Genomic DNA, 21392 nt, shown 5'->3' with positions numbered 1-21392 from the left:
ACCTCATGCCATCATAATCATAACCGTAAACCAAACTTATTTCAAGCCATTTCAACCACCCAGGTAGCTGTTATTTAGCAACATCATGCATGTCTCGTTGAGGTGGAAACAAATGTATCTATCACACAGCAACTGCTTTATTCTGGATCTTTGTCGCGAAAAGCAAGGTTGGGTAGGACTGCCCCTGCAAATTTCCAAAACAGTAGGTGGGACGTGAGCAGGGGCAAGAATCCAACTGGAGCCAAGCGAAGGCCTTTCTTCTTTATTGGGGATGCAGGTCCCAGTTCTAGATCCACAGGAGCTCCGTCCTCAACAAGAGCCATCTGCAGCTAAGAGAAGAAGGGGAGAAAGAGGATTAAAGGAGCTCCCTCCCCAGAGAGATGCTGAAGATGCACTTCTTTGCCCTGGCTGTCAGGGGCTGGTCTGAATCAGATGCCAGAGACTGGCCTGACTCCGGAGATGAAGGAATGCAGGCACAGACAGAGCAGCCTCTGACAGAGGAGGAGGAGGAGGATCCCCCCCACCTTACACATTCCCAGAAGCAGAGAGACCAGCAGATTCAGAGGCTGCTCAGTCGGGGGAAGAGCTGGACAGTTTTGAGATAGTAGCTAGGCAACCAGGCGGGAGGGAGCCTTTGGGAGATTCTTAAATCGAGAGTGGCGGGGAAGTCCCTCCCTCCTCTAGAACTTGGAGGACTGAAAGGGTCCAGGAACAATGGAAGCTCAGGGGAGGGACAGGTGGCCGGTGGTGCACTTCTTGCTGCGGAAGGGGACAGGACTCAGAGTGAGCAACTGCCATCCGTGGGGAGGGCGGCCTGATGTTGCTCTCAGTATGTTGTTGTAAATACAACAGACTATAAACCTGACAAAGGCTTGTTACTTCTTATCGGAAGCTACCGGAGGGGAGGGGAAAACTCCCTTGCCTGCCAGCGTACCTGACACTGGCTTTTGACCCTTTATTTTAGATAGATAGACGACAGATAGATAGAGATACCGGTTCTGTGTACCATTGAGAACCACCAGAAAAAAAGCACTGGTGATCATGATAGTAAGTTACGCCCTTGTAAACTCCAAGCATTTGGAAAACGAGGAAATGGAAGGTGGAGGACCAAGGCTCCCGTGGTCAAATCCAGCAAGCATTTAGTTGCAGTGGGAGCCTGTGGGACTCCCTGCCACATATCCCTCTCCATTGACAGACTCACAATCACAAGTGCACTTCCAGGCAAAGAGGCTGAGCCTTGGGACGGTGCTGCAGCGGACGAAATCCCCGGGGTAGCTGTTGGCCCGGAACACATTGCGTGGCACCTCACGGATGTTGGTGTTTTCACAGATTATGTGAGCCAGTGAGACTCGGTTGAGGGCCTGGAGCTGCGATGGGGTGAAGACGCCGGGATTCTCATAATAGAATCTGAGGGGAAAGAGAAAAGGGGTCAGTGCCCTAGCACCTGGCACCATGAAAGCAAAAGGAGAGCCTGCTGGATCAGGCCAAAAAGGGCCCATCTAGAAGTGGGGATCAGATATCACCGGGCACTACCAATGCTGAGTCATACTGACCAATCTCCTTGTTAAATCTAGATTATAAAACCTCTCCGGTCATTCTGGTCCATAGATTTAAAACGTTTATTGACATTTCCACACACCCAGTCCAATCTGGGTTTATTCGAGGGTGAAGAATTACTGATTCAATAAGGATTTTTTTTTTTAACATTCTTCCTTTCAGCAGGAAAACATCATCTACTTTAGCAAGTCTCACACATGATATTTTTAAAGCATTTGATTGCATAGAACCAAATTATTTAATGGAAGTAGTTAAGAAATTTGGATCCGGCCCAAAATTTGTAAAAGCTTTGGAAGGTATTTATTATAGATTACTGTAATTACCTCATGATTAGGTACCGTAAAATAATATGTTTAGTATTTTACACACACACATCACTGACTGGACCCCATTTTCAATAGTCGTGTCATGTTTTATTATTAAGTGTGTACGATTTTGTAACAAGAAAATGAACAATATTTTCTAAAAAAGCATTTTTGTTCAGACAGGCCTACACAGACATGTAGAATGCTGCAGTATATTTTAATCTATTTTTCACTTATTGCTGATTTTATCTTTCATATGCTTTAAAGAATGGTTTTTAATTTTTCCCCTTTTTTGTAAACCACTTTGAGGGTTTTTTTTTTTTGTTTTGTATAGATTTTATGAAAATAAATGAAAAGCAAAACAAAATAACCATCTCCTGCTGGCCTTGCCACTAGTTTATGGGCTGTAATTTGCTTGTCTTTGTGATGAAATGGCGGGTGTACGTAAGCTACTTAGGAAGACCAGTCAATTGAAACAGAAAATCACAGAGGTTCTGGGCTTCCTCTGCCTGCTCACCTGTCACCGGTCCGAGTCCTTCGGAACTGGTCTCCGATGATGCACGCGAAGGTAGGGCCAACTCTGCCATTCCGGACCAAAGGCTCTGCCACGCCCCCAACCCAGAGGTCAATGTTGTTGGGGGTCTTGTAAAGGCTCATAAACTTCTTGGCCACATTGCGGTTCTGCATGACGGCAGCGAGTTCGTTCTCATTCTTGGGTTGGGAAAGGCCGCATAATTGCCGCCAGGCATTGTAACCTGCAGGACGAGCACCGATATCAAAAGCTGGGTTCATTTCAAGGCATCTGAAGTGCAAAAGAGGCACTCTAGCACAGGCAAAGAAGAGCGGAGTGGGGTTTTAGAGGGGCGTTGTTATAATGCAGCCAACCCAAGTGGGTGGGACCCCTTCCCTGGCATACAGTCTGCCAGGAAGTTTACTTTTGCCAGGGAATAGGAGCACGACAGCAACAACCCTCCCCACCTGCGGTTTCCAGCAACTGATATTCAGAGGCTTCCTGCTTTTGATGGTGGAGACAAAGCATAGCTATTGTGGAAAGAGGGGAACAAATAGTTCCATAGAGCTTCCTCCCAAGGTGGGGTGTGTGACCTAGCTAAGCCTGACAGGACAGCTTACTCTATGGTCTTAACCCCTTCATGCATTAATTAGAGTTAAACATGTTGGTTATATCCCACTAGGAGGCTATTGGGATGTGAAGAGAGGGCTGTTCTGCTCAGCTCCTGCTTGTGGGCTTCTCATCCATCAACCAACCATCAGGGCAACAGGATGCTGGACCAGATGGGCCATTGCTCTGATCCTGCAGGCTCTTCCTAGGTTCTTTGGTTCGGAGACTCTCTGTCTTCACTGGCCTCCCGTACCCAGCTCCTGAGAGTTTCTCAAGAGGGGACTGAGGCTGGCGGAGGAGTCTTTCAGACATTTCTCTGCACCGGCTGGTCATTGAGCAACAGTCTCCAACATCTCTGCAGGCTCTGCTTGCCTTACCTGGGAGGCCGTGATCTCGGCCTCGCTGCATGTTGAGGGAGGGCAAATCTAGTCCACTGCCATTCCTGATCTGTTCAAAGAGTTTGTCCCTGAGAGCATCCACCACCAACTGGTCCGGCCTCACCAGTTTGGCTGGCTTACCCAAGAGGCCTCGGATAAGCGGGTCAATACCTCCTGGAAGAACAAAACATCTGCTTGCAAAATTATGGCTCACTGGCACATTTAGCTGCTGCCTGAGGGACCTCCATCTCCCCCCACCTGCTGAACCTGTAGCCTCTACTGGATTTCCAGACCACAACCTGCCTGCAGCTGTGCAAGTAGGGTACCTTTTAGAGTTGGAAGGGACCACAAGGATCATCTAGCCCAGCCTTTCTCAACCTGTGGGTCCCCAGATGTTGTTGAACTACAACTCCCATCACCCCTAACTAGCAAGGCCAGAGCTCAGGGATGATGGGAGTTGTAGTCCAACAACATCTGGGGACCCACAGGTTGAGAACTGCTGAATTCTAGCCCAACTCCCTGAAATGCAGGAATCTTTCACCCAAATTGGGGCCTGAACCCACAACCTTGGGATCAAGTGTCTTATGCTCTACCAACTGAGCTATCCTGCAGGGTTTAACCACTGATTGATGCTACAGCAAGCCCCTTTGAAGCTGGCCTGAAGGAAGTGATTTGGCTTCAGTTTGCTTCCTGCCAACAGAGGAAGCAAATGCCCTCAACTGCTCAAGGGAGGTCCTGACAGCGAGCCCTGCTTACCGAGGAAGAATCGGGACCTCACTTTTGCCCACTCCTGATGTCACACACAATCTCAGCTGTGGAGCAGGAGGGTATGTGCTTTGGGGAGATTCGCCATGTGCATCAAAACTAGGACCTTTGCCGGCCAAACGTGGCCTGTGGCCTGGAGGTTCCTGCACTGCTAAGTGTATGGGCTGGCGCATATGGGAAGAAGTACCCTAGCCTCAATTGATGGGCTTTCTGCAATCTGAGATAGATGGAAAAATCATACGGAAAATACCATGTGACGGGGCAAGGACTAGATGATGGAGTTGCATATTCTACAGGGCTCACAGGGGCAGGGAGGAGAGAGGAAGAAAAAGAAGCCTCTTTCACAGAGGAAGAAAACTCTGGAGGAATTAGAGGATGGCTTTTGACACAGAACTCCCCAAGGGCACTTTGGGCTCTGGAAAACGCTGCTGAGAGTGGAACTGGAGAGAAATATTTTGCCATCCCCCTTCCCCAGTACAGTTGTACCTTGGCCCCCAAACGCCGCAAACCTGGAAGTGAGTGTTCCGGTTTGCAAACATTATTTGGAACCCAAACATCCAACTCAATTTCCAATTGGCTGCAGGACTGTATTAAGATCCTAATGACTAATATCAATAATATAAGCACCCACTAGTTGCTGAGCTGGTGATACACTTTAAACGTCAACCTTGTACATGTAGCACAACACAATGTGTATTGCACAACTTTGTTGTAGTTGCATTGTCTTCACTTACAAAAACATACAGATGTGATGGCACACAATAAGACAAGGCTGCACCGCTGTACAGTCAAAGCACAAGTCTGCAGTCTGCAAGTCATTATTCAGAATGGCGTGTACATTGAGCATGAAATACATTATTTTGTTAAGAATGACATAAACCATATGCAACATGGTTGGGCCCCACGACCTTTTTCGGACCTCAGGGCCCCGGAGGTTTGCACCGCCTTCCCCCTCCTCTTCTTGGCCTTGCCCAAGAGGGACATACCTTGCTGAATGATTCTCCATGAAGCAAAAAATTCCTTCTCGAGGGGGGTCTCGCTTTGAAGCTGGTAGCGGCTGTCCAAGCGAAACACCACAGGCCGCACTGAGGCGTGCCCAAAACGGAAGGCGTTGGTGAAGGAGCTGGCGATCCGTGGGTCCACGGAGTCATTGTAGCCCGTGCTGCGACCCACAAAACGAGGGAATGCGTCACCCAGGAGGGCTGGCAGGTATTCGCTATAGGTGATTTTCTGGAATGTAGAAGCAGAGGAGAGTGTGAAGAGAAACAGACACCAAAGTTCTCCCTTAAAACATATTCAAAGAAACCAAAACAGCACAGGCCTAGTGATCCCAGTAGGTCTTGCCCCAATGAGGCAGTTGCAGGGACTGAAGGTCACCACCTTCCCACAGCTGCCTAAGTCCCGTCCAGGGTTTCTCCCAAGCAATATGAGACTGCACCTGTGTGTCTGACTTGGCTCCTCTTGCTTCATGCCTCTTCTGGTCCTGGGAGACCGGGGGTGGGGGCAGAGAAAGGAGCTTATAGTAGCAGGAAGGAGAGACACACATGCCTCTTCACCAGCCAGACTGCCTCTTGATCTCCCTCCTCTCCTGCCTCTGCTTCTAATTCTGGGTTTTTTTCTGCCACAGACTCTTCTCGCTCACCAAGCCCTCCCAGTCTTCTCCATCTTCTCCCTCGGACCGCTCATTGCCATCCTACCGACAATCCCCAGGCTCTGAGCCTTCTTCTCCTGGGGGTTCCCTTGGGGGTTGGTGCCCTTCCTCTGCATCTAGCCAGTCCATGTCACTGGGATGTGGCTTGAAGGTGGTGGACAGGCCCTTCCACTCCTCAGTTCATCTCCACAACAACCCTGTGAGGCAGATTAGGCTGGGAGGCAGCGACTGGCTCCAGGTTGAGAAGAGATTTAAACCCTGGCCTGCCAGGTCCAAGTAGCCTGAAACTCTAACCACTACACTACACTGCCTTTCTGTCAAGCTTAAACTCCACTCACTCTGCATACCAAAAATGGTTTCAGTAGGTGGTTGACCTAGTTATTCCAAGAGAATCCCCTATGAACTGAGGTTGGTCTTGGTGGGTAACAGAGATAAGAATCTACCCCACCCGCCATACCTCTCCACAGCTAGCTCACCCCATCCCAAACTCATGAACATCAGTAGTCTGGACTGAACACAGCGGGGGTGTTTCCAAACCGGCCTTGCATCTTGACAAGACCTTGCCTCATTTCTTAGCGTCACAGGGCTGCTGTCTCAACCAGTACCTGAATTACTGCTCCATTGATTTTCCGGGCTATGTTGTAGATGGTGTCTGAATCCATGTGCGGATTCAGCATCTTCAGCTGAGAGGCCATGCGGTTGTGGAACCTCATGAAGAGCGTCTGCAAGGCAGTTAGACCTGGCATCTCGTTGACACGATTGTCCCCTTGAAGACCCCAGAGAAGAAGGAAGCCTTGTTAGATCCAACCAGCCACCTTGTGCTTGTAAGAAACAACTTGGAAAGCACAGCCTCTCTGAAGGCACAACATTTTAGCAAGACTTCTTCTATCATCTATCTATCTATCTATCTATCTATCTATCTATCTAATCATCTATCTATCATCTATCTATCTATCATCTATCTATCTATTTATCTATCTACCTTCCTATTATTATTATTATTATTATTATTATTATTATTATTATTATATCCCACCAATTCCCCAGACAGGGACTCAAGGTGGTTTATACAAATTGAAACAATGCAGATAAAAGACAAAGAGCTAAAAATATATAAAAGATAAATCAATAAGAAGTAATTAAAGTCTTTTTCGTTTTGTTTTTGTTTCGTTTCTTTGCCGTTTTTGTTTTTGGTAAAAAAATAAGAAAGCAAAAAACAAACAAAAACAAACAAAAACAAACAAAAAGAGGTAATTAAACTCTAATAGAATTGAAACAATATAAAATTCACATCGAAATACAAATAATAAAAACAGTACAGCACTATCAAAAGTCCTCCCTTAAAAGACAGCCAGTCCTCAAAGTCCTGGCAGAATAAAACAATCTTCACCTGCCAGCAGAAGGACAACAAGGAAGGAGCCAGTCTAGCTTCTCTAGGGAGGGAATCCCAAAGTCTGGAAGCAGCCACTGAGAGCCTAAAGGCCCTTTTTTGAGTCCCCACTAAGCAAGCCTGACCCCATGGGTTATCTACCCCTTCAAAGCAGGAACCACAGCTAAGGAATCTCTGGCAGATGGTCGTCCAACCTCTGTTTAGAAACCTACAAGGAAGGAGATTCCACCAGGGTCCAAGGTAGACCTGTTGAAAATCTACTACCACCTGGAAGTTCTTCCTAATGTTTAGTGTCTTTTCTTGCCATTTTAATTCCTTGGTTGAGGTCCTACCCCCGGGGGGTAGAAAACAAGCTTGCTCCACCTTCCATGTGACGACAGCGCTTCAGATATTTGAAGATGGCTTCCTAACATCTCTCAGCCTTCTTGTCTCCAGGCTGAGAGACTGTCCCTCAGCTGTTCCTTACAGGTTTCCAGAGGAGCATAGCTGAGTGGAAGAGCACCTGCTCTGCATGCAGCAGGTCCTGGGTTCAAATCCCCAATGTCATCTCCAGGTAGGGTTGCCTGAAATCCCAGAGAGCCACTGCCAGCCAGTGTAGTGCAGGGGTCAGCAACCTAAGGCCCACGAGCTGCTCCCGAGCCGCCCGCTCGGCGAATCCCTGCATGCTGTGCTAAACCAGTGCAGCGTGGGGACTCACTTCAGCGTTGCTGAAAATTGTGTCTGTGCAGGCACCGGAAATCGCGGGCACGCACGTGATCCGGCCCACGGAGGGATCTCCACTGGAGTGAACTGGCCCAGGCGACCCCTGGTGTAGGGCAATACTGAGCTCGATGGACTTGCGATTTGACTCAGTAGAAAATACCTTCCTTTTCAAATCAAGAACAATGGGGACCAGAATCTTACTTGGTCTTTAGCCGAAGGACCAGAGCTCTGTGACAGAACATCTGCCTTACATGCAGAATCAGCCCTTCATTTAGAATCATGAGGACTAGCATGTTGGTTTATTTTAAAGGACATGGCCATAGCTCTGTGCTAGGGAGAAGGTCCTGGGTTCAATCCCAGGCAGGGCTGGGAATATCCCCTCTTTTGAAACCCCGGAGAGCCCTTGGTGCCAGTCAGTGTGAAACAAGGGTCTGATTCAGTATAAAAATAAACAGACCTACCTGCAAAGAAACAGGGGATTTTTGCTGTCGTGTTGGTTTTATTGCAGAGCTCTGGGAAGCCTGGCGGGTTGCCGAAAGGGAGGTAGGCCAGCCCTTTGTCTGTGTAGTTCAGGTTGACAGCCAGCAGCCCTTGGTTGCTTGAGGCGTTCCTCAGTTGCCTTGCCCAGTCGACTTCGCTGGCGTAGACCATGCTGGCGTCAAGGAAGGCCGTCAGAGCGTTGATCTGGTTGCGGATGGCGTAGCCCCCGTTGCAGGCGGGGGCCGCTCTCGTGAAGGCCATGCAGCCTTTGGGGTCTTTCACTGGGTCATTAGGAGGGATCTGCAGCCCCACAAAATAATAATTTTTAAAAAATGAAATAGCGAGCCAGTGGTGGTCTAGTGGTTAGAGTGGCAGACCTGGGAGGCCTGGGTTCGAATCCTCCCCACAATGGCCATGGGGGTGACGTTTGGCTTTCAGCCTAGGCTACCTCACAGAACCCTGTTGGGAGGATAAAATGGGGAGAAGAACTATGTACACCACCTTGAGATCCTTGGAGGAAAGGTGGGATAATAATAATAATAATAATAATAATAATAATAATAATAATGATGATGATGATGATGATGATGATGTATGTGACCTTCAATCTGGCTCCCAGTATGTTTCCAAGCACAATTCAAAGTGTTGGTGTTGACCTTCAAAGCCCTAAATGGCCTCGGCCCAGTATACCTGAAGGAGCATCTCCACCTCCATCATTCTGCCCGGACACTGAGGTCCAGCGCCGAGGGCCTTCTGGCAGTTCCCTCTTTGCGAGAAACCAAGTTACAAGGAACCAGGCAGAGGGCCTTCTCAGTAGTGGCACCCACCCTGTGGAATGCCCTCCCACTAGATGTCAAAGAGAAAAACAACTACCAAACTTTTAGAAGACATCTGAAGGCAGCCCTGTTTAGGGAAGCTTTTAATGTTTAATAGCCTATTGCATTTCAATATTCTGTTGCAAGTCACCCAGAGTGGCTGGGGAAACCAAGCCAGATGGGCGGGGTATAAATAATAAAGTATTATGATTATGATTATGATTATCTGTGTCGGGGATCCGTGGACTATTGTATCAGACAGGTTGCATTTCTGGAAAAGGGTAGAACGAATCCTGGACTTTCACGCACCTTGATGGGGAAGCAAGGGGGTGCCTTTGCGCAAGTATTTTCACAGTCTGCTCCTTTGATGAAGGTGAGGGTGGCCGTAGTACTGGGCCCAAAATCCAAGTCGTGGTCAATAAACTGGCCGTATTGCATGAACATGACTGATCGGAATGGGTCGTCGGTGAGTCTTTTGTCGTTGAAGGCAACAATCTGGTTGGATACCGCCCGGACCTGCATTACCAAGACATAACAGAGGAACAGATCTCGGTCACTGATTCCAAGCGCCAAGGCTGATGGTTGTAAACTTGCGGACCCTGAGCCTGGACACCCCCAAAAGGCCTCACACTGATCCAGATTCACTGAAGGGGCCAAAAACACCCCAGCAGTCAAAGTTCAGAAGCTAAAGCAAGGGCAGAATGCGGCAGCACAGTTGCTGGCAGGAGTGAGACCTTGTCAGCCTATAGCACCACTGCTCAGAGATCTGCACTGTCTGCTGATTTGTTACCAGGCTAAATTCATAGCTGTGATTCCTGCATTGCAGGGGGTTGGTCTAGATGACCCTTGGGGTCCCTACCAACTCTACAGTTCTATGATTCTATGATAGAAGAACACAGATTATAACATGCATTGTGATAGGTGCCACTTTCCTATCCACTTTGCCACCTTCCCCCTCTTTCCCTAAAATCCTTCCCTGCCCCCCGCTTGGGCTCCAAAAATGGTCCAGAGGACACCCAAGTAAAATTTTCAAAAAGAAGAAAAATAAAAAAGACTTCTGATCTTCTGTCTGTCACTTACATAAAAGGAATTATTCAAAACATTCACTCTAGAATGACATCCAACTGATCTACTATCTGTTAGGCAGTAATATTTATTAACCCAAATATCTCAAATTAATTCATTTTCCTTTTCACACAAAAAGTCCAAAAGGGCTTCTCTAATTATTGTTATTAATAAATGTGTCGGCAATGGTTTTTCTGTAATCAAACATGTCAACTTTGTCTCCAATAACTTCAACAACTATTCCTCCATACTAAACAACAATAAGTCTTCCTGTCTTTCTCCACAAAAGTGTCTCTCTGCTGTGATCATATAATAAAATAATATAATATTCCATAGTTATTTTCTTGTTATGGATTCATTAATTCACCCATTTTGTATCTTCTGTTCCCATTTCCTGTTGTCAGGATTTCCATCCTGTCAGGATTTCCGTCCTGATTTTAAAAAATCATCCCTTCTCTTTTCCTAAAACCCTGACCCGTTCTGAGCAACCGTTCAGAAATCCGCTTTGCAAAGCAGAGCACAGCTGTGGTTGACTCCTTACCAAGGGCAGGGGGAATCCATAATATGTCTTGTTTTCCGTCCAGCCACGCGGGAGGGATATGCCATCTTCATACTCTTGCAGAAGCCGCCGGGCATAAGGGCGGTTGTTGGCCCCTAAGGTAGGAATCCTCCTGAAATGTTCCATAAGGGCCACAGAGATTCATTTTTAAAAAGCAGCAAGGGGGGGGGGGAGAATCCTATTTTTATTTATTGCATTTAAATCCCACTCGGGGGGGCGTTCATGGTTTTTCTCCTCCATTGCTAATAGGAACTTAGGAAGCTGCCTTATATGGAGCCAGACCATGGTTCCATCAACTCAATATTGCCTACACTGATTGGCAGCAGCTCTCCAGGCCTTTCCCCCAGTCCTACCAGGAGATGCTGCCAGGGTTTGAACCTGTCCACAGGGCAGATGCGCTGCCTATATCACTGAACTATGGTCCTGTCTGTGAGCAGCTCACCAAATGAGTTCATGGCTGGGCTGGGCTTTTAAAAGCCGACATGCTGGATATAGAAGCTTACCTGTTGTTACATTCTCCCGTAATAGTCCGGAAAGGGCTATTGAAATCACACTGCAATGGGCTCTGTTCCTGCTTGGCACAGCCAGACGCCTTGTAGATAGTTTGCATCTGGCCTGGACTGAGAACATCTGTAGCAGGAAGGAGATGGAAGAGGTCTCAGCTAGGGACACGCAAGGGTTTAATTCGGTCCATGTTTTTAAGTGAACTGAACAAATTTACTACACCTCTTGCGTTAATAAACCCAGATCAGAATTTTGTGATGCGAATATCAGAAGAGCCTGCTGGATCAGGCCAGTGTTCTAGCATCCTGTTCTCACAATGGCCAACTAGAGGCCTATGGGAAATTTGCAAGCAAGACCTGAGTGCAACAGACATTCTCCTTCCTGTGGTTTTCAGCAACTGGTATTCAGACAGAGTAATTGATGCATCAAACCCAGAGGTCTCGGGATCACCCAAAAACCAACGTTGTCCGATTCCTTCAAAACCAGTGTCAAAGTTTTGTAGTTGTTTTGTGATGAAAACCCCATGTTTTATAGCGCCCCACAAAGAGTGCTTCATACTTCAAACCCAGGGGTTTGCAGTTAACACCCAAAAAACCAACATCATCTGATTCACTCAAAACCGACGCCAAACTATTGCAAAGGTTTTGCAGAAAGCACATTGGGTTTGATATATGAAGGACTCCATTTGTGGGGCACTACAAAACGTGGGGTTTTTGCAACAAAATGACTACAAAACTTTGGCGCTGGTTTTGAGGGGATCAGACAATGTTGGGTTTGGGGGTGTTAACTACGAACCCGGGTTTGACATATCAATTACTCTGTGGGGTTTTTTTTTGCTACAAAACTACTATAAAACTTTGGCATCAGTTTTGAGGCGATCCCAGATTTTGGGGTTCATAGTTAAAGAAGCTGGAGTTTATCCTTTGCATCTCACACTCTTGTGAATTTCGCAATACAGCACCAGAAGCAGGTGTGTGTGTGTGTGTGTGTGTGTGTGTGTGTGTGTGTGTGTGTGTATTAGGATAAAATGCTTTTTGAAAAGCATACCTTGAGATTAACAATGTATTTCGTATACATTTGTTTCCACCAGGGGAGAAAATGGATTGTTTGGTCCTGTTTCCTCTTTCTAGAGCAGGCTCTTGTGCCTCATTGACTAAGCATCTTTTGCGTGACCTGTGGCCGACACGCTTTCACAACCCCAGTCTGGGAAAATGGAAGTGGCTTGTGCAGATCCCTTTCAAGTAGTTTCTAAGGCGTGCCTGGGGTGGGAGTGGGGGCTTCCCAACACTAGGGAGATGGTAAACACGCCAGCTTCAGTTTCTCTCAGTTTCTGATTTTCCAAGCCGCAAGTTCAGTTCCCTACATTTCCACATCAGTTGGTGACTTATTTATTTTTTAAGTAAGCCGCATGAAAACCCACCGGCATTCTAGTTCTCGTTATTCATGACACACAGCTTTCTGTAAGCAATTTTGCTCCATAAAACACACACCTTTGTGGAAAGCATATTTCTCTTATCATAACACAAGTGCTTCTTTGACAAACTGGTGCAATAAAGAATGGCAATCACAGAATCATAGGGTTGTAAAGTTGGAAGGGACCCCAAGGGTCACCCCCCTGCAATAGGACATTTGGGGGGTGATTAATTAAAACAAAATTGGCACAAGGTTTGAAGCCTAAAGACTCTTTTTCAGCTGACTGAGACAGCAATATCAGAGCTAAGAAGGAAAACAGAGGACTCCCCTCACACCATCAAACTTGTTGATGAGCATAAACTGCAGACTGTAAATGGTCTCCCTCAGGGAGGGGGGTTGGGGACCCCCCTTCACTGGAGATTTTAAGCAGAGGTTGGATGGCCATCTGTCATGGATGCTTTAGCTGAGATTCCTGCATCCCGGAAGGTTGGACTAGATGACCCTCAGGATCCCTTCCAATTCTACAATTCCATGATTCTCTACAAATGGCTGTCTGGGATAGGAACTTGTGTTATTTGATTGCTGTCTAAACTCCATCTTCTAGACTGCCTCTCAGCCTAATGAACCTCACAGGGTTGTTGGGAGGATAAAATGGAGAGGGAGGAGGTCTGTGTACATTACCTTGAGCTGCTTTGGAGGAAAAGGTGGGAAATAAATGTGATAATTAATATAAAGTGTGCATAATTTTGCACACTTTGGCCTAGCGTATGCAATTGCGCACACACAACTTAGCTGGAGATTAGCTGCAGAACTGAAATCTGGATCTCGTGCATTGATGAACAGTGTGTGAAATAGGCTGGTTCATCTTGAAACAAGAAGTGCACCTGGTTCCTCCTCCATCACCTACCTGTGATGTTGAAATCCCCGGGGATTGCCGGCTGCAGCTTCTGTTTCAAGAGGGCCCAGGTGACGTGCATGGTGTCCGCTGCTTTCACCGCCTCCTTGGTTCTTCCCACGGGCTGCTTGAAGGAGACCAGGAGATCTGTGGGGTTGACCTTCTTTCTCTGCAGCTTCTCATTTAAGCTGGAGGGCCAGAAAACAGTTGAGTGAAGCTTTGTCACGCAACAGCACTTGAAAGCACATTTCATTATATTGTTGTTGGTTGCTGGGGTCAGTCTGGATGATGCCCTGAGCACCTCCTAATTCTTGGTCTCCTGTAATACGTGAGGGTTAGACTCTAATAGAGGATTCTATTGCTGAACTAGCCAGAAAAGTTTATTTGCTCCTGTCATCATGGCTATTTCAAGCACAATACCATAATGACTTTCTGATTATCTCATAATAAGCCTCCAACCATGTCTAAAATTAAGTGGCACAGAAATTCTGTTAAATGATAGTTTAATGCAATTTTATTGATTGCATCACTTTGATCTTGCAGGGCTTCTGTATCTTTTTGACAGGGGCACGGCAAGCAGATATACAGGAGGGGTAGCCTTCCCCTGTGTGTGAAGGATTTCTTGAAGGATTTCTGCTCGAATTTCCACCTGAAACACAATGCAGCAACTCTCCAGCAAACTGGGGAAAGTCAGGAGAGAAAGCAGAAAGTAAGGCTGTCAACTTACCTGCTCCTACACCTTTAACAGCAGCCTGAGTTGTCCACTTCTCCTTTTAACAATTACCTGATCTGTCAACCCTAGCGGTTGAAACTTTATGCGGTATGGAGTAAAGGACAAGCACTTTGCCAGCGTTGCTGTTAAATGCACAGGAGCAGGGGCCAGGAAAAGAGCTGGCAACCTTAGGCACCCAGTTTGCTCATGGACAGCGGCGTTATGACCCTTGCCATCGTGGCCACACCCAGCTCCTTCTCATGAAAATCGGCACGATCCTGTGAAACGCAGAATCATAGAATTGTAGAGTTGGAAGGGACCAATAAGGGTCATCCAAACCAACCCCCTGCTATGCAGGAGCCACAGCTAAACCCACTGTGGCTGTGTGGAGAAGGGAGGAGACGCAGCCCTCACCGCTGCTGGGTGCGTCTGTAGGCATCTTCGACCAGCTGTTTTGCTTCTTCTACACTCCTCAGAAGGTCTGAGGTGTCCAGAATCTTCCCAATGGCTGCAACAAGAGAGAGAGACCATCCCTTAGTCTGGGTTTGTCCAAGAGGAGAATCTTGCATCAAATGCCTCCATTTAAAACCAAGGGGTGTTGTTTGCACCTCCCACTTAGAACAAAAAGCTGCAGCATAATTGCTAACAGGAGTGAGATATTGTCAGCATGTAATACCTGGGCTCAGAGAGCTTGTCTGAGGCCTGGGGCTGGGAGTCCTGTTCTTGGCATGACTGTGTAAGTCTGGCAGGCCCTGGGGGGGGGGGCTGAACAACATAGCCCTCTGAGGCCCAGGGCAAGTGTACCCAGCCGACCCCCAGTTCTGCACGGTCCTGCTGTACTGGTTGCCAATTTGATACCAGGCAAAGTTCAAGGTGGTCCTATTAGTATACAGTGGTACCTTGGTTCTCAAAGTTAATCCGTTCTGGGAGTCCGTTCAACTTCCGAAACTGTTCAAAAACCAAGGCATAGCTTCCGATTGGCTGCAGGAGCTTCCTGCAGTCAATTGGAAGCCGTGTTGGACATTCAGCTTCCGAAAAACATTCGCAAACTGTAACGCTTACGTCCGGGTTTGCGGTGTCCGAGAGCCGATTTGTTCGACAACTAAGCCGTTCGAGAACCAAAGTACAACTGTACATGAATAAAGCTTTTGGGACCAGCTTATCTGCAAAATTGCCACACCCCACATATGCCCACTCAAGCGCTTTGATCTCCGGAATTGGCACAGTTACAGGTGACACATAATACCTGTACTGCATTTGTAAGAATTCAGTCTTTTAGTGTGGCAGCACCTCTACACTTTGGAACTCCCTGCCTATTGAAATCAGGCAGGCACCTTCACTGTACAAGTGCCACATAATTCCCACTCTGCCTTTGTAAGAATGTATTTCACATACTAATGGCAACACCTTGGACTTGACTTGGGAGTAGATCAGCGATCAGCGTAGCTCTCTGAGCAGAGCTGTTCTATGCTGACAGGGTTGCCAGCTGAGCAGGAAAAAATGTCTTGGTCTGCTCTAAGGAGTTTAACAGCAGCCTGATAGACAGAAATCTGCAGGCGAGGCTTCTCCCTGCTCAAAGAGAAGTAACATCGCCTGCTAACCCATTCAAAGCACAGGAGCTGAGTCCAGTTTAAAAGTTGGCCATTTTAGACATGGCTTTCTCCCAGAGAACTGTAGTTCAGCAAGACAGTTCTCTGTTATACAGGTCCCCAGAACTCCATTACAGAATGACAGTTCTCCAGAGGCTTGGATGCTGTAGAGGCAGCATGCAAAGCAAATTTCCAGTTAAGGACAGCAGCTAAGCCACAGAAGCTTTGGAGAGAATCCGAAGGACTCATCCCTCTGGCAGACTGTAACATGCTGCTAGGCGGGTCCCGTAAGCAAATACAGCATGCACAGCTTAGAACGATTTCAGAAGGTTGCAGTTGTTTCCATGGCGGGTGGGGAGGGAAGCAGAACTCAAACTGCAGAGGAACAGCTGGTGCAAAGTGATCCAGTGAGAGAGTGCATTGCAGAAGCGCATTGCAAAACTCAGAGAAGTGGGAATTTCAAAGGATGTTTTTGTGTTTCATTTCATGGGTCATTTCAGCTATGTAGGCCTCTAACAGCAAAATGTTCTCCAGCGACAAAAAAGAGTGGAGTTTCCTGAGGAAACTTGGCACAATTTCTGGTTTTTTTGGGGGGTGGCAGGGGAGCAGGACTGATGCAGCAGGTTTTTGCACACATTGTTCAGAAACAGGTCGAATTACAGGCCTTCTAGCAGCTACAGGTTGCAACACACAGGAAATCTGAAGGTTTCCTTGAAGCAACTGAAATTCTTCTGTTGACAGATTTATCCCTGGCTATTCTGCAGAATGTTTCGGGCTGTTTGGAACAGTGCTGGATTTATTGCACAAATTATGAAAACTTCCAATTGAGGACCCAGATTACAAGAGGCCTGAAACACATTTTTTTGTTTCGTTCGCTAAATTTCAAGTTTATGTAATTGCTATTTTTAAAAGGAAAGCATACTCCAAATCAGACTTTACCATTCTGATATGACAATATATATATATATATATATATATACACCTACTGGCTGCAGAAATATTTGTTGTTGGATTTATAAATCTGTGCAGAAATGAGTTGTCTTATATGCTAAGCAACAAACAGATAACAACACAACAAATTTTATTGGTCAATCGAATACAGATTACAGCCAAAAAAAAAAAAACAGAAAAAGAAGAAAAGATGTAAACAAAGAATCTCAGAAACAAATTAAAACATTTGTGATAAAATCCTTGTAATGTGTAGAGCATGTATACATGGGTGACTCTTATCTCAGAGCACAAAAGTGGACTCAAGGACTTTCTTGAGTTGGGACGTTTTTATCACAAACTTTGCTGCATTGAGCATGACTGGTTTGACCGAGCAAGACAGCAGATACTTGATTTTGTTGATGTCACTGAGGGTGACAAGAAGAAGGGGTCAGCAACCTTTTTCAGCCGTGGTCCCTCAGACCACGTGGTGGGCCGGACTATATTTTGAAGAAAAATATGAACGAATTCCTATGCCCCACAAATAACCCAGAGATGCATTTTAAATAAAAGGACACATTCTACTCATATAAAAACACCAGGCAGGTCCCACAAATAACCCAGAGATGCATTTTAAATAAAAGGATACATTCTACTCATGTAAAAACATGCTGATTCCCGGACCATCTGAGGGCCAGATTTAGAAGGCGAATGGGCCGCATCCGGCCCCTGGGCCTTAGTTTGCCTACCCCTGCAAGAGGGTCAAGGAATTTCTTTAAGTATTTAGCCCTTGGATTTTCCTACAGCTTACAAAATAGCATACAGTGGTGCCCCGCAAGACGAATGCCTCGCAAGATGGAAAACTCGCTAGACGAAAGGGTTTTCCGTTTTTTGAGCTGCTTCACAAGACGAATTTCCCTATGGGCTTGCTTCGCAAGACGAAAACGTCTTGCAAGTTTGTTTCCTTTTTCTTAACACTGTTAATACAGTTGCGACTTGACTTCGAGGAGCAACTCATAGAACGCAGTGTACATAGTAGCCTTTTTTGAGGTTTTTAAAGACTTTGGTGATTTTTGAAGCTTTTCCAAAACTTCTTTTGCAGCCATTTGGTAAGTTAAGCTTTTAAAACTTTTTGGGGGGGTTTTGGATTTTGGGTTGGGGTGTTTGGAATTCAAGGACTTGGTGTTGGGGAGGGGTTTGCAAGAATCTGGAAGCTTGTGTGTGTTTTTTCTGCATTTTTATGATTTTTTGTGACCATTGGGGCACTCTGCTGTTTTTTTAAAAAAATTCTGGATTTGAATTTCTGTGTGCTGGGTGGCTGGGGGAACAGTTGGGGAGGGGTTTGCAAGAATCTGGAAGCTTGTTTTTTTTCCCTGCATTTTTATGATTTTCTGTGACCATTGGGCCACTCTGCTGTTTTTTAAAAAAATTTCTGGGTTTGAATTTTGAAATGCTCTTTACAGTATGTGTGACTTTAAAGAGCACTTAATAAACTCTTGTTGTACCAAATTTGGCTTTGTTTGGACTTTTTTTGACCATAGGAACGCATTAATTGATTTTCAATGCATTCCTATGGGATTTCATGCTTTGCAAGACGAAAAATTCGCTAGACGAAAAAATTCGCGGAACGAATTAATTTCATCTTGCGAGGCACCACTGTATAGCGTTTCGTATCCTCAACTGACTGGCACCCGAAGATGCGGAATCGCTGTTCTCTAGGGATATTTTTGTATCGTCCATCTAGAAAGTTAATTTTGATTGTCTGGAACTTTAAACGCCGTGCGAAGCAAAGGGGAAGTAATCTCAGGCAAATATTTCTCTATTCCGAGCTCAGTTTTTACAATGGGATAGATGGTAGAAAATCTAGATGCCTTTTTACAGCTTCCATATCCCTTCTAGCAAATAATTCCTGCAGATGCTCTTTATTGAATCTTTGACTACACTGCTACATGCTAAGCAGGAAACCTCCAGGTACTTTCATTTAAAAGCCTCTCAAATGCAAATGGACTTTTTGCAAGATAAGTATTCCAGTGAGATTGTTGCTTGTGTATGCAAATATCAATGTTCTATTTTTCATTGTGCTTTCTGTTCCAATAATGCACTTTAAAAGATACTGCTATGGGGGCCTCTTAACTTTGAAATAGTTTAGGGCATCAGAATGTCTTGATCTGGTCCGGTTAAGGCGGGGTGGGAGGGAGGATAGGTGGGTTAACAAAACACTCTCCAAATATAATTATTTTTAAAAGCAATAGCAAAAAGAGAAGGGCCTTACCACGGAGAGGAAGATCTGTTGCCTGGAGAGGTTTTGTGGCCACCAGGCACCCCAGGAGAACAAGGAGCAGCTGTGCACCTTGGAGAGCGAGAGAAAGAAAGAGGACAATTTTATTTGGCCCCCCAAAAATATAAAAATGTTTCAAGAGCAGTTTCCTTCGGTGCATGACTGTTTCTTCATCAGCAGACCTGTGAAAGCCCCACCTGCTCCAACATTTGTCTCCCCCCCCACCCAAAAGAGCAAAAGCAGGCGGAGATTTGTATAACATTTAGAAAGCATTATCATTGAAATAGGAGATTAGTTTTCTGACTCGCCTAGAATTTAGGACCAGAAAGCATTTGGAGGGGTAAGGACCACTCACCTGCCATCTTTGACGCTTCTGCTCATCTGTGGCTTGGACACCAACACTTTTATACCTGGACACACCCCTTGGATGGCAGGAGGAACTGTCCGCAGGAGCTGGATTGGTGGAGGAAAGGCCACACCCCCTTCTCCGCCCCACCCCCTTGAGATGCTCTGACTGCTGTATGAAGCCCCACCATGCATTGTTCCAGGAATGCAGATTTCAAGCTCTGCCCAGCTGTGGGGGAGGCCAGTCTATGGCCAGAGGGTTTCTCCCAGGTCATTTGGAGGCACAGGAATTGGGGTGTTGCCTCACTGCTCCCCAAAACTAATTGCTGAGTGTGATTGACGATTGCAGCCGGGGTACATGATGCTCTGCAGGCTTCGCCACCAGAATGAGTAACTCTGTGTCCCGGAGTGTTTCCTCACCAAAGGCTTCCTGGGACTGAGCTGTGCCAGTTTGGCACTGTGATCTAATTTTGTAAAGTCTTGTTAAGGGATATTTTAAGGGAAACGGTGAATCTGTTTGAAAGGAAGGAAAGAGCTTGTTTTGAGAATCTGAAAGCATCTGGATAAGACAGTGGCTAACCCCCTACCAACAACAACAACAACAACAACAACAACTTCTTCTTCTTCTTCTTCTTCTTCTTCTTCTTCTTCTTCTTCTTCTTCTTCTTCTATTATTATTATTATTATTATTATTACTAATACTACTACTGTTGGGGACGCGGGTGGCGCTGTGGGTTAAACTACAGAACCTAGGACTTGCCGATCAGAAGGTTGGTGGTTCGAATCCCCATGACGGGGTGAGCTCCCATTGCTCGGTTCCTGCTCCTGCCAACCTAGCAGTTCAAAAGCATGTCAAAGTGCAAGTAGATAAATAGGTACCGCTCCAGCGAGAAGGTAAACAGCGTTTCCGTGCGTTGCTCTGGTTTGCCAGAAGCAGCTTAGTCATGCTGGCCACATGATCCGGAAGTTGTACGCCGGCTCCCTTGGCCAATAAAGCGAGATGAGTGCCACAACCCCAGAGTCAGCCATGGCTGGACCCAACAGTCAGGGGTCCCTTTACCTTTACCTTACTACTACTGTTATTGTTATTACAACACTTTATTACCCTTCCTGCACCCCAAGGTCCTAGGGTAGGTTACAAGAATTAAAACACAATATTAAAAATGGTTTTAATAACTTTAAAGAAATAAGGTGGGTCTACTTGATCTGAATTACAAAAATCTTCCTCTTTTTGAAGATGGGGACATTTGCCAGCCATCAGTCTGCAGGGACCTCATCTGTTCTTCAATAATTCTTAAAGGTTATAGAAAGAATAATAATAATAATAAATAATAATAATAATAATAATAATAATAATAATAATAATAATCAGCATAAATAAATTATTATTTATACCCTGCCACTCTGGACAGCTTGCAGCACATAAAAAACTGCAAAACAGTAGACATTAAAAATTTCCCGATACAAGGTTTCCTTCAGATGTCTTCTAAAAGTCAGATAGTTGTTTATTTCCTTGACATCTGGTGGGAAGGCGTTCCACAGGGCAGGCGTCACTACCGAGAAGGCCCTCTGTATTGTTCCCTGTAGCCTTGCAGTGAGGGACCCGCCGGAAGGTCCTCGGAGCTGGACCTCAGAGGCTCTAAGATTCCCCCCCCCCCAAGCTCCTTTAGTATCCTTCGGTACGCTTGGGTGCAGCTCATCAGGCTCTGGAGTTCTGAATTCATTTAAAGTAGCTAGCTGTTCCCTTGCCACCACTTTTCCTGTGTTGGGCTGCAGTTTCCTCCTTCATTCATTTATTCTGTAATCACCAGGTTGGACACTGCTTTCCTTTTGGGTGAAGACAGAGGCGAAGTACTGTAGGTTCTCAAATATAAGATGGGGGACACCTGAATTGCCAGTAGTACACGTGAAAAGGATCTAAGGGTCTAAGTCAGGGGTCAGCA

At 46.1% G+C, this 21392-nt stretch overlaps 1 protein-coding gene across 1 annotated transcript; it reads right to left on the bottom strand.

Annotated features, from left to right (window-relative positions):
* Positions 1-117: 117 nt before the first annotated feature.
* LOC310750303 (eosinophil peroxidase-like) lies at positions 118-19598 on the bottom strand. The gene is made up of 14 exons (XM_083588184.1): positions 19460-19598; positions 19099-19176; positions 14725-14818; positions 13611-13786; positions 11290-11416; positions 10769-10898; positions 9472-9678; positions 8329-8647; positions 6381-6541; positions 5111-5354; positions 3360-3533; positions 2380-2617; positions 1202-1407; positions 118-329 (listed from the first exon to the last, which is right to left on the bottom strand). The coding sequence occupies exons 1-14, from the start codon at positions 19464-19466 to the stop codon at positions 310-312; spliced, it is 2181 nt and encodes a 726-aa protein (XP_083444310.1). The 5' UTR covers positions 19467-19598; the 3' UTR covers positions 118-309.
* Between the last annotated feature and the right edge of the window lie 1794 nt (positions 19599-21392).

Source organism: Podarcis filfolensis (genome assembly GCF_964270895.1).
Source record: "Podarcis filfolensis genome assembly, chromosome: 15".
NCBI lineage: Eukaryota > Metazoa > Chordata > Lepidosauria > Squamata > Lacertidae > Podarcis > Podarcis filfolensis.
This window is presented reverse-complemented; position numbering and strand designations above follow the sequence as displayed.

What these genes read in the sequence shown, in the direction of transcription:
- LOC310750303 (XM_083588184.1), bottom strand. An exon ending in ATGGAGAATCATTCAGCAAG is followed by an intron (nt 3,534 to 5,110) that starts GTATGTCCCTCT and finishes TTGTTCTTCCAG; the next exon opens with GAGGTATTGACCCGCTTATC. An exon ending in AGGACTCGGACCGGTGACAG is followed by an intron (nt 1,408 to 2,379) that starts GTGAGCAGGCAG and finishes CTTTCCCCTCAG; the next exon opens with ATTCTATTATGAGAATCCCG.